At 35.0% G+C, this 18,683-nt stretch overlaps 2 protein-coding genes across 3 annotated transcripts; both read right to left on the bottom strand.

Annotated features, from left to right (window-relative positions):
• Window positions 1–1,917: 1,917 nt before the first annotated feature.
• LOC112714689 (G-type lectin S-receptor-like serine/threonine-protein kinase B120) lies at window positions 1,918–6,070 on the bottom strand. Of its 2 annotated transcripts, none has more exons than XM_025766348.2 (7): window positions 4,278–6,070; window positions 3,767–3,883; window positions 3,399–3,634; window positions 3,094–3,304; window positions 2,762–2,999; window positions 2,523–2,670; window positions 1,918–2,403 (listed from the first exon to the last, which is right to left on the bottom strand). In XM_025766348.2, the coding sequence occupies exons 1-7, from the start codon at window positions 5,563–5,565 to the stop codon at window positions 2,101–2,103; spliced, it is 2,541 nt and encodes an 846-aa protein (XP_025622133.1). In that variant the 5' UTR covers window positions 5,566–6,070; the 3' UTR covers window positions 1,918–2,100. The 2 variants fall into 2 exon arrangements, with proteins under 2 accessions (XP_025622133.1, XP_072060540.1); XM_072204439.1 differs by having other exon boundaries at window positions 3,767–3,880.
• Window positions 6,071–16,931: 10,861 nt separating this feature from the next.
• On the bottom strand, window positions 16,932–18,378 carry LOC140175537 (uncharacterized). Its single transcript, XM_072204041.1, has 3 exons — window positions 18,235–18,378; window positions 17,710–18,171; window positions 16,932–17,228 (listed from the first exon to the last, which is right to left on the bottom strand). The coding sequence occupies exons 1-3, from the start codon at window positions 18,376–18,378 to the stop codon at window positions 16,932–16,934; spliced, it is 903 nt and encodes a 300-aa protein (XP_072060142.1).
• Between the last annotated feature and the right edge of the window lie 305 nt (window positions 18,379–18,683).

The following is an 18,683-nucleotide window of genomic DNA, read 5'->3' as shown; positions in this document are numbered from 1 at the left end:
GCATTTAATTTTTTAAAATATAATAACAGTTTTAATTTCTTTGATTTTTCTTTTTACATTTTTTTGTGTGTTTTTTCAAATAAAAGACAAGTCTATAGCAAAAATAGAAAGAGATTGTAGTATTTATTGAAGAGAGAAAAAACAAATATAATTAAAATTCATACATTTAAAATGTGTTTGAACTTTAAAAAATGATATGAGACATGAGAACTCACAGACACTTGGTTTCAATGAATCTGTTTACACCATTCAACTCAGTGTTCTTTAGCTTTCTGTTTTCTTCTTTTTTATTTCATATGAATTTATCAGTGCCAAACATGCATCACATAGAGTATTTTTTAACTCCATCTTAATTCATATATTATCTTTGCTAAACAAAATATAAAAGAAAAAAGACAATAAATAAATTAAAGTTATTATTATTTAAAGAGACAGTAAATATATTAGTATTTTTGTATTTTAAATTAATTAAGATCTAAATGAAAGATAACATTAGTTTAAAAAAGTTAAATTAAAATTAACTCAAATATTGATATTTAAATTATAAAAAAAATTGATTTTCATATTTTATAAAATATCATACTGGTGGTAATTGTAAATATGACGATACTTAAAATTAAATAAAGTAATACGGATAAAATAAATAAAAAAATAAAAAATAACTAAATCTTGTATAAAATTTACCTATAAAATTCTGTACCGAAAAATGAATTTAATTTTAGTATATTAATAATATAAAATATTTTATATAATCATTCAATTCAATTAGATTTATCTATTTAGGTCATTATTGAAAAATAAATTAAGATTCCAACATATAATTACTTTAAATTAAACAAAAATTATCAATACTATATAAAGGACATACTATTCCACTAAGAATGATTAGTATAAGGAATAATTTTCCAATTTTCTATACTAATATGAGAAAGTTTATATAATATTATATAATAATATTATCATTATCAATACTATATGATATCAAAACAAAAAAAAACATCGTGCTAATATAATATTATTAATATTATATAAATCATCTTTGTATTTATTTTTCTGTGCGTGTATAATATTTAATTAACACATTAAAACATATATAATATAAAGTGATTTACAAATTATTTTATTGAAAATATTATAAATTAGAGTAATTTATAAATTATTATAAATTCGTATATAATGTATAATTAAATTTAATAAATTCAATTAGAATAAACAACAAATTATTTATTTTATTTCAGACTTTATAAATGAATAAATTAATTAACTAATATAATAAATTACAATTAATGTAGTAAAATTAATTAAGTAATATATATTATAATAAATTATATTAATATTTAAATATCTAATCAAATCAATTAGCTGATATAATTAAGTCATAGTAATAAATTGTATTGAATGAGTTAAAATAATTAAATCGGGAAACATTCTCCAGAGCATGCCACGTCAGCTCCATCATTAAGTGCAGACATCCGATTTTTATATAATAGATAGATAGATTAAAGTCCCTAACATTTTAAAATCGTCTCAATTTTGCCTCGCCATCAATTCCGTTAACAGGTTCTTAACGGTAGGATGACATTGAGTCAATTTTGAAACGATAAAGACTTAAATAGGACTATTCAAACGTTAGGGACAACTTTAAAACTTACCCCAAACATTGGGGACAAAAATAATACTTTACTCTTTCTCTTTTCTAAATTTGTTATCCCAAGGTTTCACCCTCATTTTCCCCCTAAGCTCTTTTGAAAAAATATCTCGTGACTTAATTTCAATGAAAAGTCTAACTTTGTTGACTTATATGCATATGGAACATGCACAAATGACAAAACTCCGAGTCACCTACGTCAATGTAACACAATATTCATGTCGACCTTCGCTTTGCTACAGCAACTTTAGCACAAATCCCAATTTGCATTTTTCCTTTACGGCAATAATGTTAAATTCAGTCTAGCCTCTATTCTTATTTTTCTTTTACTGGAGTCTCAAGATAGATACAAATTTGATATATACAGTGTCTTCAAATTTAATTAAGGATATATTTCCAAATTTTCAAAATAAGAACAAAAAACAGCATACAATGATTCCTTCATTTTCATTCTATCTTCCAACCACCATTGTGACAGTTAAATCATTTGAAACATCAAGACCTTCCATATGAAATTCTCTGTCCTCAGATCTCCTCATGGAAGTGACCAAAGGTTGTGAAGGTAATGGAAGAGTGGTTGTCTCACTTTCTAGCATCAACACTACATTGGACATGTTTGGTCTATGAGATGCTGAATCTTGCACACACAACATTCCTATGTTTATGCACCTCAAGGCTTTGTCTTTAGGACTTGATTCACGTATGCAAGGGTCTACAAGCTCCATTGCTCTGCCTTCATTCCAAAGATGCCATGCCTACATAAATTTCAATCCCATCACAAGCACAATCAGCATTTTAGAATCTTTGAGAAAACTTACTACTAAGTGTTGCTAAATGATTTATGTTTATAAATAGTATGTAATGAGTTACTCACATATCCAATGAGACTTGTGTCATCCGAGTGACGAAAGCTAGTGTTCCTCCGACCACTCACAATCTCTAAAAGTAATACACCAAAACTATATACATCGGATTTAACTGAAAATAGACCTTCCATTGCATATTCTGGAGCCATATAACCACTGCAAATACCACGAGGTTAGTTTAGTTCAAGTAAGGATTGGATAAGTGGTTGAATCAACAATCAAACATGCAAAATTGAAGCATACTTACTATGTACCAACCACTCTGGTTGTATTGCCTTCGTTCTGGTTTCCACCAAATATCCTGGCCAGCCCGAAGTCTGAGATTTTTGGGTTCATGTTTTCGTCCAATAAAATATTGCTTGCTTTTAGATCTCGATGAATTATTCTTAGTCTTGAATCTCGATGTAGATAAAGTAGTCCTCTTGCAATGCCTTCAATGATATCATAGCGTCTTGCCCAGTGTAACTGTGTTTGCTTGACCGGATCTGTCATGTTTACCAGAAAGAGCAAAATTGTTAATAAAGTGTGCTGATAATTGCTTTCCATAATGGTTTTCAATGAAGAAACTTATTAACATACCAAATAAAAAGCGATCCAAGCTTTTGTTTGGCATGTACTCATATACAAGCAATTTTTCTTCACCGCGAATAGAGCAACCCATTTGTCTAACCAAATTTCTGTGTTGTAGTTTGGCTATCAGCATCATTTCATTCTTGAACTCCTCCAAACCTTGGCAGGAATGTCTTGAAAGCCTTTTGACAGCTATTTGTTCTCCACTTGGAAGCTTTCCCTGGTAAATGGAATAAACAACTTTTATTAGATCTTTGAAGCCTTATATAGTTGTTATATTCCTAAAATTATAAGATTAACAGAAGAACTTTTACCTTATAAACAGGACCGAAACCCCCTTCCCCAAGCTTATTTCCTTGTGAAAAGTTGTCTGTGGCTATGGAAATGCAATTAAAATTGAAAAGTGGAAGTTCTGGTCCACTTAGCTCATTACCCTCCAAACTAAGGTCAGCTGATGCTGAAAATTCTGTGGACATCTCTTTACTCTTGCTTGCATCATAAATTGGTATTACATCACTATTCTTGCGACATGAAGCGGACGAAACTGCAGCTAAAAAAGGGAGGGGGGGGGGGGGGGGGCAGAAAAATGCAACACATATGAAGTTAACATCTAAAACAGCATATTATACCTTTGTCATTCATCAAAGAGTGGAAGAAATAATTAGGAGGTCAAATATCTTACCTTTGAGTTTGAGTTTTGCCTTGCACCTCCATACTATAAACACAAAAATCCCTATAGAGATTAATCCTGCTATAATAGCTGTTACTATCACAACCTTGTTCTTTTTCCCTCCATCTTCTGTAATTGAAGAAATAGAAGGCATATGTAATTAGAGGCTTGTGAGAGATTTAGAAATTCTGTCCTCCTCATAATCGTCTAGATAATAAAATTAACAGCCAAAAAGTAAATGAAACCAATGTTAGTGGCTAGACTTAAGAATTATCATTCTGATTCGTTCTTATTAAATTTTACATGGTAGAAACAATATATTGGGTTAGAATATGGTTTCTCCCTGATACCAAATTCAAGATATTAGGTCTGAGAGTGCTAAGACCAGTTGAGGCAGTTTCTCAATAACCCTATATAGAAAGTAGTACTAATAATTCAAATCAAAATTGGACAAATAATTCAAATCAAAATTGGACACATTGATCAATGGAAACAAACAATTAAGAGGATTGTTTTACCTTACCTAAATCAGAAGCAGCTAAACGAATGAAAAGTGTTTCTCCTACATTTCCTCTAAAATCTTGAAGATCAACCAACTCCCCATACCAAACCATGCACCCAATCCCACTAACTTCAGCATAAGCAGTGCAAGAACTATTCTGCAAGCAAAAGCTCTCGCAGTTCTCGGCGCCAACCGGGTTTCCTTGCTGCGCAAAATCTGGCAGCCTCAAGCAGCGATGCCTCTTGAATCCATCTTCTTTGACACCAACCTGAGAGGTTGTCTTTTCAGCTTTGAGTGGTGTCACCCTCTTACACCCACCACCAACACCACCTCTTTGTTGAAACCCTCTTAAGCACTTACAAACAGGTGAACCAGAACTAATATCACAAGCTGAGAAACTACCACACTTGTTGTAAACCTCACAATCATTAGAAGGCCCTTTCTGTGTCTCATTCCATTGTTTCTGAGATGGATCCCACTTCAAGTCTTTCTCATACCCATCCCAAGTTATCTGAAACCTTACCTTATCACTACCATTGGGCACGCTATAAGAAAAGTAAGAGCTTTTATCGCCTTTGTTAATAGTGAAACCGTTGAGCACGCTTCCTGTCATGTCCACACCAGTGAAGACTCCTCCATTCCAGTAACCACTCCTCCACCTTCTTTTCCCTGCTTCCCAAACCACAATCTGAGGCAAACTCTCAGGATCAACCCCCATTGTGTATTTCCCAGGTGAAGGGTCCTTGGCTGATTTCCATGAAGTGAAGACAAAGTTGTTCTTCCCCTTTGAAGGATTCGCTGGAACCTTCATACCCGGTAAATACGTATCGCTTGGATCCTCAAAGCTCTGCCATACCTTTTTCCCAGAATCTGCGAGTGTAAGTACGAGGTTTCCATCATCACCAAGAACAGCTTCAGTGGTCTTGTTATTCGCAGAAATTGTGACATTACTTGACCAAACTTTGCGCTTTTGTCCATCGAAGATAACCAAGTTTCCATCTTGTTGGATAGTTATAGCGCCACCATCGCCTTTGATGGGGTAGTCTCTGTTAGCGACCCATATGACGTATGGTTGAGGAATGGTGTAGTACCAAATCCCAACGTAAGTGTTGTTATAATTATCGTAAGTGAAGAAACCCATTTCGAAGTTGTTTCCATCTGAGATGAGATTGTCACGGTTCCTAATGAACTGAGCGGTTGTGATGCTGGACCTTGCAGCTGCAGCAGAAAACATAGCACAGAAACAGAGGAAGAAGAAGAAACAGAGCAAAAACAGAATAGACACGTGTTGGTAAAACACAGTAGCCATAAAAGCGGTCCAGATTTCAAAGGGAAAAAAATGGGAATTGAGAAGAATGAAAGGAAATGATTAATAATAAATAATAAATGGAGAATGCGAAGAGGAGGAGGTTCAAGTTTCAAGAGTGTCGGCTCAAATTATGAAAAAACAGGGAGAAACAGAGTATTGTAAATGAGAAGGTTTCTGAGGCATGTGGATTCCGAAGGAAACACGGTTTTAGGGGTAAAGAGAGCGTGGGAGGAAACTGTGATGGCGGTAGTGTTGTTGTTACGGTTGGTGAAGACGCCGTGCAAAGATTGGAAAACATCAGAACAAAGTTGAAAATGGAAGAAAACGTCATAGTCTTCATAAAATAGTCATAAGAGGAAGGTGTACCATACTGACTTTTTTAGTCTTTATTCTACTATTATAACTTTTTGTTTTGTTTTTTATTTAGAAAAATATAGGTAATCAATAATATTTTTTAACAATGTGTGAACAATGTAAATTAATTTTAAATTTAATTTGTAGTATTAAATTAGGATGTAGTGTATTTTTATTTAATTGGTGATTGTTCATATTATTTAAGATGGTCATTATTTACCTAGCACTCCCTTATTTTTATTTTTCGATATTCCTCCTTATAATAAACTACTTTTTTTAGCACGACTAAAAGTTAAGTTCAGAATTCAGATTCTTTGATAAAAATACAATTTTTTTTTTCAAGAATTAAATGATTTATAAAAGTTATAACACTTCGAATACTCTTCAAAAGCACTTGCTTAAATTATAATAGTGATTAATCATTGACTTAATGTATCCCACTGCGAGGAGACGACCCCATGTTTGGAATGTTGAGCTTTCCAGCCGATTCACATTATACTTTTGAGTTTTGACCAATTTCTACGCCCTATGCTTTGATCCTACCACCACTTTCCTTCTTTCCTTTTTCCGATTTCTATTAAAACTCTAGGCTTAAAACAAGTGAAAATAATTATAATTAGACTAGACGACTATTATTTTTTATAAGGAAACATCTAATATGAATTTGAATTGTAACATATCTCTAGCAAGTAGCAACTAACCATAAATTTGGTCTTTGAATAACCCACAATTCTCTGAATAATTCAACAATAATAAATAATATTGTCTTAAACTGCAAAACTCCCACAATTTTCTCGAGACAAAAGGCCTGCTATGATATCATGAGATCAAAACTAATAACTATAGGAAATTATTTTTTAATTTGTTAATATTAATTTTTTATTATAAAATTATTTTGTTAACCCTTATTTTTTAGAAGACTTAAAGTTTAGTATTAGAATGTAAAATTTAAAATAAAAATAATTAAAATAATAGTTTCGCGACTTACATCTGAGATGATATAAAGGTGGAGATTATAAATTTTTGCTCAGAATTCCTTGCCAAGGACAAGGTGATTGCTGAGGCCTCTGACCAAGTTAAGGAACTCAATAACTCAGTTATTCCTCTTTAGACTAAGTAGACTTTTTTAAAAGATGAGGTGAAAACTTTGAAGTCAGCTCAAGTTACTTTGAATTTGAGGGAATCGACCTTGAAGAAGTAGATTTTCGAACTGATGAAAAAGATTGAGGAACTTGATAATGAGGTGAAAACTTTGAAGTCAGCTCAAGCTACTTTGAATTTGAGGAAAGCGACCTTGAAGAAGTAGGTTTTCGAACTAATGAAAAAGATTGAGAAACTTGATTTTGCCATTCGGAGGGCCGAGCAAGCGGCTATCGATGGTGTGTTTGATGCCGAGACAAATATCAAGAAGCAAATTAAACTGAAGGCTTTCGATTTGGACGTCTCTAAAGTCGATGCCTTTAAGAAAGTCGAAAATGAGAATGTTGTTTCCCTTTTATAATTTACATATAATTTTTCTTTACTTATTTTCTAAGTATTTTAAGGTTACTACCTCGGTATTTATGACATTTTTTACAGTTTCGTTCTCGTTTCTTTTTGGGATTTAATGTTTTATTTATCTTTGTCATGTCGGATTTATTGGATGCTTAGTATTTTATTTTGTATTATTTATCGGGTGCCTTCTCCTTCGTTAAATTGTTTGCTTCGAACTTTACTTTTAGTCTGATTTCGATTTTAAACAAGTAAATTAACATTTTAAACGAGTAAAATAAAAAATATTTAAAAAAGTAGTTCCGTTCAAACCCCTTGAAACTAATTTAGAAAGTTGGTGAAGATTATTAACTGCATATGCACTTCATGTTAAGTATAGCTAGCTAGATATTCCACACTGGCATACTGCGCAAGACAAACGTGGGTTCTCACCGTGTTACTTGCATTGCAAGTTACAAGCCACAATATTCTTCATCAACACACCTTCGATTCTGGCCCGTGATGAACTGATGATACATGCTTGCATCCTAATTAACATTATAGTACTTTCTCTTTATAAGATTTTCACACCCCAAAATCAGGCATATAGCACAAAACCGGCCACCAAAGTCTTAGGATTTAATATGGAACCCAGAATGGATGATTCCACACAGGGAATGACCACGTGGTTTCCACTTCAGGCCCGCAGGCCTGAGTAATATTTTCTTTGTTCATATTTTATATATGTATTTTGACTTTAAAGTTATGCATACCATTCCATTGATAAATTCAATGCGGAGGATCTTATTTTAGAAAGTGCAAGGGGACCGACCATTTGAGGTGAGCTTCCTCTGGCTGCCCGTGGCTTTAATTAACCGAAAAGTCTAGGGTATCAACTTTATTAAATTTTAGTCAGTATATAATTAGCAAAAAAAATGAGTAATTTTATATTATTGGATAAAATTTTACATCATTAAAAATATCATTAATAACTATTTGATGACTATAAATTAAAAAAATTGTTAACTCCTTGGCACTCTTTTTAATTAATATAGTATTTGTTCGTACTTTTTGCTCGAGTGACTAGCTAATAAGATTCGAAAATCCTAATTTTACAACATTGGAATCAAGTCAGGATCTACAAAATATTTTGATACTTAAGTTAGTAATATTTTAGATAATAGTGTATTTTTAGGTGATAGTGTATTGAGAAGAAGTTATTCATCACATTTTTTTTTCTTATTTGATCTTATGAGGTAACGATTTAGACATTTAGGCTAGTTTATTTCTGAAAATATGACAAGATAAGACACAGAAAATAAGGCATAAAGGACAGAAATATAGAATTTTAGTGTTCTTGTCTATTTGATGATAAAATAGAACAAATTATAAAAATATAATTTATTTTCATTTTGTTATTCAAAAAATTTGAAAAAAATAATAATAAAAAATATAATTATAAAAAAATTAACAAGAATAATAAAAGAAAAAATAAAAAATAAGTTGTATCATTTGTTAGTGTCTTTGTGTTCTTTCTGTCAGGAAGAACATAAAATACACTAATTCAATATCTTTGGACACAATGTTTCTATCTATATCTTATCTGTTAAACACAACTTTGTATCTCAGTGTCCTGTCCCTATAAATAAACGCAATTTTACTGTTTTTAATGTACGTGTTTAATGTTATAATTTGACAATTTCGTGATTTTGTGATATTATTAGTTTTAATACGTCCATTAACTAATAACATAACATATTCGTTAACTATTAACTAGTGACGTAATATTTTGGCTAATTTTTTTTATATTGTGTTGTTACGGATGTTTTTCATTAATATTATGAAGTTTTGGTGTAATGAACTGATATGGGATAAAAGAAATCGTGAGTAACGATTTTAAATAAGACAAAAAATAAAAAAAAGTTAATAGAAATCGTAAGTTCCGATTTCAGATAAGACAAAAAAAAATCGTGAGTCACGATTTTAATTTTTTAATTAAAAAAAATGTGATTTATGAAATCGTGAATAACGATTTCTTTTGTTATACAAATCGTGAGTAACGATTTATATTATACATCACACTTGTGAAATACACCCATTTTAACTCATATCAATATATTACACCATTTCATCCATCATATAAAAAATAATTAACGTAATATTTTTATTTAATTATAATCTCAAATATTATTTTTATTCAAATCAATATTATATATAATTATAGCTTTAAAACAAAGCAACGGTTAACGAAACGCTGGCCATCACCCAAAAACCAAAAATTATTTTTTTATTTAATATTTATAATTTTATACATATATATAATATATAAAATTATATACTTATTACATTAATTAGGTTTAATTACTTTGTTGATCCCTATAGTTTTGCAAAATTTTCAATTAGGTCCCTATACTTTTTTTTCTTTTAATTGGGTTTTTGGACCAAGTTTTTTTTCAATTGAGTCTCTATACTATTTTTTTCTTTTATTTGAGTCCTTACACCAATTTTTTTTAGTTGGATCCCTATACAATTAAGTCAATTACTACTAAAAGGGATCTAATTGAAAAAAAAAAATTGGTGCAGGGACCTAATTAAAAGAAAAAAAAGTATAGGGACCTAATGAAAATTTTGCGAAACTATAGAGATCAACAGAGTAATTAAACCCATTTAATATTATATATTTATTTTAAAAATAATTAACAAATATAAGATAAAATAACCTTAAATTAATTTAAAATAATTTTTATTGTCGTCTGTCCTTATCCGAGTATCACGACCGAGTTATGGAACTTTTCTTCTGTCCTCGTTGATGCTAGTCGATCTATACGTCGGTTGAAATGAACACCAAAGGGAGGAGTACTTGCAAAAAAATACTCCGACGATCAAATTAGTATTCAGGAATATAAAGAAATCAGTAGAGAGTGATTGTATCTTGTTATTCCGATGTCTTTCTATTTATTCCATCTTTGGTTTTATAGAGGTGTGATGAGAGGATTTTTTATGGTTTAAAATTTCACTAATGAAATCTCGTTGTAAAATATAGTTTCTAAACTAAGCAATAATCCTTTCATACAAAAGATTGTTTGTCACTAAAACAAACCCCTAAAATCATAAACCGAAGTATTTAAACCTCGAGTTGTTCTTCCTAGGAATTGCTATGAATTGTTCTTGTTATTGGCTATGGACATGTATATTTTGGGATTTTATATAAGGAATAAGAAAAGTAAATGCTAAAGGAAATCAAATGACAAAAAGGCATTGGCAAGGTTTGGTGGTCAAGGATTTCTATCCTTATCACTAACCACAACATGAGAATTGGCAATGATCAATCCCATTAAATCATCCTCTAACTAGTATTAGAGGAAAGTCAAATGAGCTATATCAATCCAAGTCCATAAGTCCTAGCTCTCCACTAATTGAATTAATGAGACTAGAGTCAATGGCTCCCAATCATCAATTACTTGGACATTAGTAACTCAAAAATTCCTAAGTTACCTTCCATAGCCAAGAGCACAAAATTCTACCCTAACATCCTTCCAAGCATTTCATCAAACACTTGGAAGGCACAAAAGGTAAGCATAGCAAAATTAACAACAAGAGTAGAATCTAACAACAATATTGCAAAGAATTAAACAACAACAATCAAAAGGAATACAATTATTATGAATTACCTCAAATTGAATTGAAAGAAAAGAGAAGGAACAAGAGTAGATCTACAACAAAGTACAGGAGCAATATAAAGGAAATTACAACAAAAGAATGAAAGAATGATGAATGTAACAACAAAGAATTGAAAGGTAGAAGTAGATGAAAGCATGAATTAAAACCTAGATCTAAGATTATTGACCTAAACCTAATCCTAATTCTAGAGAGAAGTGAAAGCTTCTCTCTCTAAAACTAACTAATCCTAATCCTAATCCTAATGTGTGTAAAAATGATGGAATCCCCCTTTGCTCTTCAATCCTTGGTCCTTTAAAGCATTTTGGCACCAAAGTTGGTTGCAAACTGGGCCCCATAGCTTCTGAGAATTCGCTGGGCACGTTTTCACTTAAAGATCACGTGCCAGCATTGACGCGTACGCGTACAGCACGTGTGCGCGTCCCTGAAGTTTTTGCAATCCACGCGTGCGCATCCAGTGTGCATGCGCGTGGATAGGTGCATCCAAATTTTTGGCTTTTTCCATGTGTTCTCCACTTTGCATGCTTTTCTCTTCACTCCTTTGATCCATTCCTAGCCTCTTCAACCTGAAATCACTTAACAAATAAATCAAGGCATCTAGTGGGATCAAAGGTGAATTAAAATCATCAAATTAAAGGCCTAAAAGTATGTTTTCACACTTAAGCACAATTTAAGGAAGAATCACAAAACCATGCCATTTCATTGAGTAAATGTGAGGAAAGGTTGATCAAATACTCTAAATTTAATACAAGATAAACCCTAAAAATGGGGTTTATCAAGGTAGTAGTGATCCTTGATCAGTATCTTTTTCCGCTTTTCTTGTAAGGGAAGATACTGCTTTTGAATGTTTGTTGACTGTTACCACGATATTCTCGCCTCAGATATTCCTATTCCGAGCTAGTTAATTCTGATGGCCGAGGTATAACGTCCATATCACAGCCCCCAAACTTGACTTTCCTAAAAGGCAGGTTGAGATTTTGTTTGTTCAGCCATTACGACGTCGGTTGAGGACATAATCCCCTAAGTGAAACATGATCTACCTAAGAAAGGAAGAGTTGAATTGTTTTTTCTTTTTGTTTTGTAAAAACTTTTCGTGTTCCATCATAAATGGACGTGACATCTGGCCCATAGTTCAAGTTGTCCCCATCCGTTAGATCTGAGGAGTTTTTTGCCTTGTAAATCAACAATTCATCTTGCTTGGTAGTGTAACCGTTTGTATTACATACTTGGTGTCTTAATTATCCCTCGTTTCTCAATTCTTCGATTCGTTTTTGGGACTTTTGTTGGTGGAACATGCCAAAAAGGTTAGTTCCTCTTCCATTTCTGTTTGACTGTATTTCTTCCTTTGCTTTTTACCTATAACAGAAAAACATTGGGAAAACAAAAGTAATAGTGAACAATGAAGATCCTTATGGGTAGGTAGATACTGATGTGAAGACTCAAGCATCTTTGTTCAAGTCTATTGAGTCCATCCAGAAACTAGGTGTGGATGTATGGGTTAGAGCTGGTAGTAATGTGAGATTAGAGTTCTTGCATGCAACGATGGTGATCGTGTCTGTGAGAAATGCGATGATTGGGGCTACTTCTATTTATATAGTTGTTTGTTGACTAAGCTAGGTGTGAGGATACCTTTTACTGATTTTGGATGTGGGATATTGTACTAGTTGAACTGTGCTCCTTCGCAGTTACACCTACTCGTGGGGTTTTGTTAGGGTGTTTGAGAATATGATGGAGTACTTAGAGCACCCCCCCTCCTTGAGGCTCTTCTTTCGCTTTTTCAAGCAAACGATGTCAGGAGAGGCTTCTAGGTTAACTTGAGTAGCTACCCTGGCCGTTCGATTTTTGGTTTATACAAGTCTTCTTTCAAAGATTTCAAAGTTATGCATGTGAAGGTTTGCAGTAAGGAAGATGACTTTTCTTTCTACCTAAACGAGTTATTGGTGGAAAGGTTTCCACTTTACTGGTCACCTGAGCCGAATCAAGTGTTAGACGTAGAGGATAGGTTTGAGGATGACAACCTGATGTTGGAATTCCTTGTCTGTGGGGTTTCTAAACATGAGTTACTGCTAGTTTCTGAACTGTTAAAATGGGGTACAAATACTCAAAGGATGTTGGACTACTTAGGTAATACTATGTTTTGATCGATTATTGTGTGTGCTGGATATGTTGATATTTGATGTAATGTTCTGTTGAATTTATGCTGGTGAGAAGGGGCCGACTATTACTACTGCTAGCTTGAAAGCCATTTTTAGTCAGCAGAAAAAGGAGGAAAGGGAGGGGTCGTCAACCAGGGTGACCAAGGATGTTGGGGTTGATGTTGTTCAGTCCGAATTGAAGACGAGGGCTAAGCGGAGGTGAGGTGAGGGTGTTGCAAAGCCTAAGGGGCCTAAATTGGTGGAGATTAAGGATGATGATGATGTTAATTTGGATGAAGTTAAGGCTTATTATGATAGTTAGATTAGGCTACACATCCCTCGTGATGATAATGGTATGAGGTCTCTTTGGTCGGAGATGTTTCCTTTTGCCACTTTTGCCAACCAATTCGGCCAATTTCCGGATGATGTGAAGTTGATAAATGAAGTTGGTCGGCTTGGTACTAGTCGTTTCCTGCAAGTATATTATAAAATATTTTTTTTTGGAATGTTTGTTTGCTGCTTTGCTTTTGTTTCACAGTTGTTCCTTTTGATATGATTTAGGTTATGGGCACTCATTTGGTAGCCGTTGGCTGAACTCAAGAGCTTGGAATTGAGAAAGATAACCATAGTCTTCAATTGGTTGGGGAGTTGACAGAGTTGGTTAAGAGAAAGGATGTAGAAATCAAGTCATTGTCTTCCTCGCTAAGTGCTAAAGAGACTGAGGTAACTACTACCAAAGAACATGAAAGGTTGGCCGAGGTTAAGGCAGCCGATATGAAATCGGCGAATGAGTAACTGACAGCTCGAGTGACAGAATTGGAAAATGAACTGTATGCTATATTTGGTCAAGGTTTTGATCGAGCCGTGTCGCAGATTCGAGCGTTGTTTCCAGAAGTGGATACAAACAAGATGGATATCATTAAAGTTGTCATAGGAGGACAACTTGTTGATGATGAAGTGCCATTGGAGAACTCTGATAGTTATAATATGGAGGATAAGAAGGAATAGAAATTTCTGTATTTAAACTTTGTTTTGTATGATGTTTTGGATATTTTGAATCCTTGTTAGCTTGATTGTAGTTCGAATATGAAGGTCGGTTAAACTCTGTTTGACTACTTTCGATAGCAGCAAATGGTATTTGTCTGTTTTTATGAATTGCATATTGCCATAGTAATTTCATTGATTATTTGCAAATATATAAAAGGTATTCAGGCTTACCGCCTCATTAAAACCTTTCCTAAGAAAAACCCAATGTCGGGAAAAACTCGGACTAGGAAAAAGAGTACCTTCACTTGCTGTGGAAGTATTAACTTTGATATAACTTTAAAGATGTCACTTCCACATTCCAGGCATTTCCCTTCCATTTAGTTGTTGGAGTTTGTAAGCTCCCATTCCGAGTACTGTTGATACTCGGAATGGTCCTTCCCATGTAGCTGCTAGTTTTCCGTGTTGTGGTGGCTTGCGTGCGTCCTCTGCTCGTCGAAGAATGAGGTCTCCTATCCAAAATGTCTACGGGATGACTCTGTTGTTGTATTGTCATTGAGTTAGCTGCTGGATTGCCTTTTGCTTTAGAGTTGATTGTTTTCGGACTTCTTCTGCCATCTTCAATTCAGCTTCTCATTTTTTCATCATTTGTTGTCTCGCTGTATAGCTCGACTCTTAATGTCGGATGTCCTACTTCGACCGGGATCACAACGTCGGCGCCATATACTAATTTGAATGGTGTTTCTCCTGTGGCGGAGTGAACATTGGTGTTATAGCTCTATAGGACTTCTGGGACTATCTCGGCCCATTGTCCCTTGGCCTCGTCGAGCTTTCTTTTTATTGCATTTAGTATGACTCAGTTTGCTGTTTCTGCCTGGCCATTTGTTTGAGGATGTTCGATCGAGCTAAAGTGGTGTTTAATATCAAATTTTTGCAGGAAAAGAGCAATATTTTTATCAATGAATTGTCTCCCGCTGTCGGAGATAATCTCACCAGGTATTCCAAAGCGCCAGATGATATTCTTCCATAAGAAAAGTCATACCTTGTCTGCTATTATCCGAGCTAATGATTGTGCCTCAATCTATTTGGAAAAATAATCAATTGAAACTAAAAGAAATTTTACCTGCCCTGGTGCTATAGAAAAAGGTCCGAGAATGTCTAAACCCCACCTGTGGAAGGGCCAACTTGCCTCGGTAGAATGTAAGAGCTTAGCTAGTGAGTGTATGATGTTTGCATGTCTTTAGCATTTGTCGCATTGTCCAACCTTTTTCATGCAGTCTGTCTTTATTGTCGGCCAGTAGTACCTTGCTCGCAATATTTTGTTAGCTACGCTACATCCTCCGATGTAGTTTCCACAGACGCCTTCATGAACTTCGTCCATGACGAGCTGTGCATCGTCTTTGTGTAAGCATCGTAGTAAGGGTTGCGAGAACCCTCGTCTGAAAAGCTCGTTTCCCATTATTGTATAGAAGTTTGCCTTGCGTCGAAATGATCTTGGGTTCACGCTGTTGTTTGGTAGGATTCCATCTTTGATGTATTTGACAAAAGGTGTCCTCTAATCTTCGTCCTGCGATGTACTTAAGACACATGCTACAATGATACTAGGGTTATCTAATGTAAGTTGTGTTAAGATTGGCACATGTTCATGTTTCCTAGTTGTTGCCAGTTTTGATAAGCTATTAACCCTAGTATTATGTTCTCAGTTGATATGAATGATTTCAAAGATTTTAAATTTCAAAATAAGATCCTGAGCTGCGAGCCAGTATTTCTCGAGCAGAGGATCTTTTACCTGGAACGTGTTATTCACTTGTTGCGCAACTAAAAGGGAGTCATAGTAAACTTTGATTTTTGCAACCTAAAGGTCAGCCGCCAGTTTGAGCCCGACAATTAGAGCCTCATATTCTGCCTGGTTATTACTTGCCGTAAACGTGAATTTCAGTGATTGCTCTATGATAGTGTCTACTCCATCTTCTAGCAATATCCTTGCACCACTACCTTCGTTGTTGGCAGCCCCGTCCACATGTAACGTCCAACCCCGTCCATATGTAACGTCCAGACAAGGATTCCATCTTCTGTTTCTTGGCTGGTATGTTCCAAGATGAAGTCAGCCAATACTTGAGATTTTAAAGCTGGCCTTGCTTAATACTATATGTCAAACTTAGACAGCTCTATTGACCATCGAATTAGCCTTCCTGCCATGACCGGCTTCGTTAAGATTTGACGGAGTGGTTGGTTTGTCCGAACTATTATTGTGCAGCTTTGGAAGTAATGTCGGAGTCACCGAGCTGTTGTTATAAGTGCCAATGCCATTTGCTCGGTTATGGGATGCCTTTGCTCGGCTGGTGTGAGTATTTTGATGACGAAGTAAACTGGCCGCTATATTTTTCCTATTTATGTAACAAGAGTTGAACTTATGGCATGGTTAGAGACAGATAAATACAAGTATAATGGTTTACTGATTTCTAGTTTCTGAAGTATCGGGGGTGCAGCTAGTAGGGCTTTTAGTTGTTTGAAGGATTCTTCACACTTTTCATCCCAATGGAACTTACTTCCTTTCTGCAATGTTTGGAAAACGTTGTGTGATCGGTTGGCTATTGCTGGCAAGAAGCGTGATAAGGCCACTAACCTGCCTGTGAGCTGCTGTACCTCTTTTATTGTTGTAGGGCTCGACATTTGTAGGATAGCTTTACATTTTTCTGGATTGGCTTCTATACCTCGGTTAGTGAAAAGGAAACCGAGGAATTTTCATCCCTGTACTCCGAAGGCACATTTTTCAGGATTTAGTCTCATATTGTATTTTCTTATCTGGGCAAAGATCTCGGCCAAGTCTAATTGGTGTGAGTTGCCTTTTGGTGTTTTGGCGACCATGTCATTGACGTAGACCTCTTTGTTCTGACCTATTTGTTTGTGGAAGACTTTGTCCATAAGCCGTTGATACGTTGCACCTGCGTTCTTAAGGCCAAATGGCATTACTTTGTAACAAAAGTTTCCGAACTCGGTGATAAATATAGTTTTGTCCTGGTCAGCCGGGTGCATTAGGATCTGGTTGTATCCAGAATATGCATCCATGAAGAACAAGCTACCGAAACTAGACACATTATCCACCAATTTGTTAATGCAACGTAATGGATATGCATTTTTAGGGTATGCTTTGTTAAGGTTAGTAAAATTGATGCACATGCGCCATTTACCTGAATTTTTTTTACCATTACCACGTTGATAACCATGTAGTGAACCTGATCTCTTTGATGAACCCTGCCGTTAATAACTTCTTTGTTTCTTCCATTGATGCTGTTTATTTCTCTATTCCTATGTTGCATTTCTTCTGAGCTATAGGTCGGATGGTAGGATCAATTGCAAGCCTGTGGCATATGACTCCTGGATCGATTCCCGGCATGTCGGCTGGTGTCCATGCAAAGAGGTCGGTATTTTGTTGTAGCAGAGATATTATCTATTCTTGTTCACATGCAAAAAGAGTAGTTCCAATATATGTATAACAGTTCGGCTTGTCATTTAGGGATACCTTTCTCAGGTTGCCTGTTGGCAATGGTCTCTCATGGAGGTCGGCCCTAAGGTCCAATTCTGATAGCAATGGTTGCTCGTCGGTAGCGTGGATGGCTTGAACTTGTTCAGAGTGTGCCTGCTGGTTAGGCCGCTGTTTGAGGCTAGCGTTATAGCCTTGCCTAGCTTCTTTGTGATCGGCATGTATTGTGGCAACTGTCTCATCCTCGGTTTGAAACTTGACACATAGGTGTACAGTGGATACTATTGCTCCGAAAGAGTTTAGAGATGGCTTGTCGAGGATGATATTATATGGGCTGGTGTAGTTAACAACTAGATATTGAATGTCAAGTGTTCTGGAATAAGGATGCTCTCCTAACGTCGTTTTTATCCATATGGATCCGAGGATTGACACACGTTCCCCCAAGAATCCCACCAGTTCACCAGAGGATGGTGTCATTGCTTTGTTGCATAGCTTCATTCTCTAACAAGTAGAATAGAATAATATGTTAGCACTACTACCAGGGTCTAATAAAACTTTTTTTACCAGTAGGTCACCAGCTTGGACCGAGATGACGACTGGGTCATCTAGGTTGGGATTTGATGAAGTAAGGTCTGAATTTGTGAAGGTTATAGATGTTGTGTCATAGCCTTGCTTGCTTGTTTTTCTTGTTTTTTCCATCATTAGCATTTCTCGGTAACCCCTTTTTCTTGCCGAGTTTGTTATTCCTCCTCCCGCAAATCCTCCGGATATGCAATCTATTATCCTTCGGGGTTGTGAAGGAGGGTTTGAGCTCATCCATTTGTTGTCGTCTTTGGTATTGGTGTTATTTTGCGGAGTATTTATTTCTTGTTGAGTGGCCTTGTCTCTTTTGATGCATCCGTCGACGTATTTGTCTAATAATTTCTGGCGAGCTAGCCTTTCAAGCAAATATTTTGCCACCACACACTCGTCCGTGGTGTGTGTCCGTATTTCTGGTGAAATGCTCCAGTGTT

The sequence above is a fragment of the Arachis hypogaea genome, chromosome 10, assembly GCF_003086295.3.
Source record: "Arachis hypogaea cultivar Tifrunner chromosome 10, arahy.Tifrunner.gnm2.J5K5, whole genome shotgun sequence".
NCBI classification, from domain to species: Eukaryota; Viridiplantae; Streptophyta; class Magnoliopsida; order Fabales; family Fabaceae; genus Arachis; species Arachis hypogaea.
Note: the sequence above shows the minus strand (reverse complement) of the source record. Positions and strands in the feature narration are given on the sequence as shown.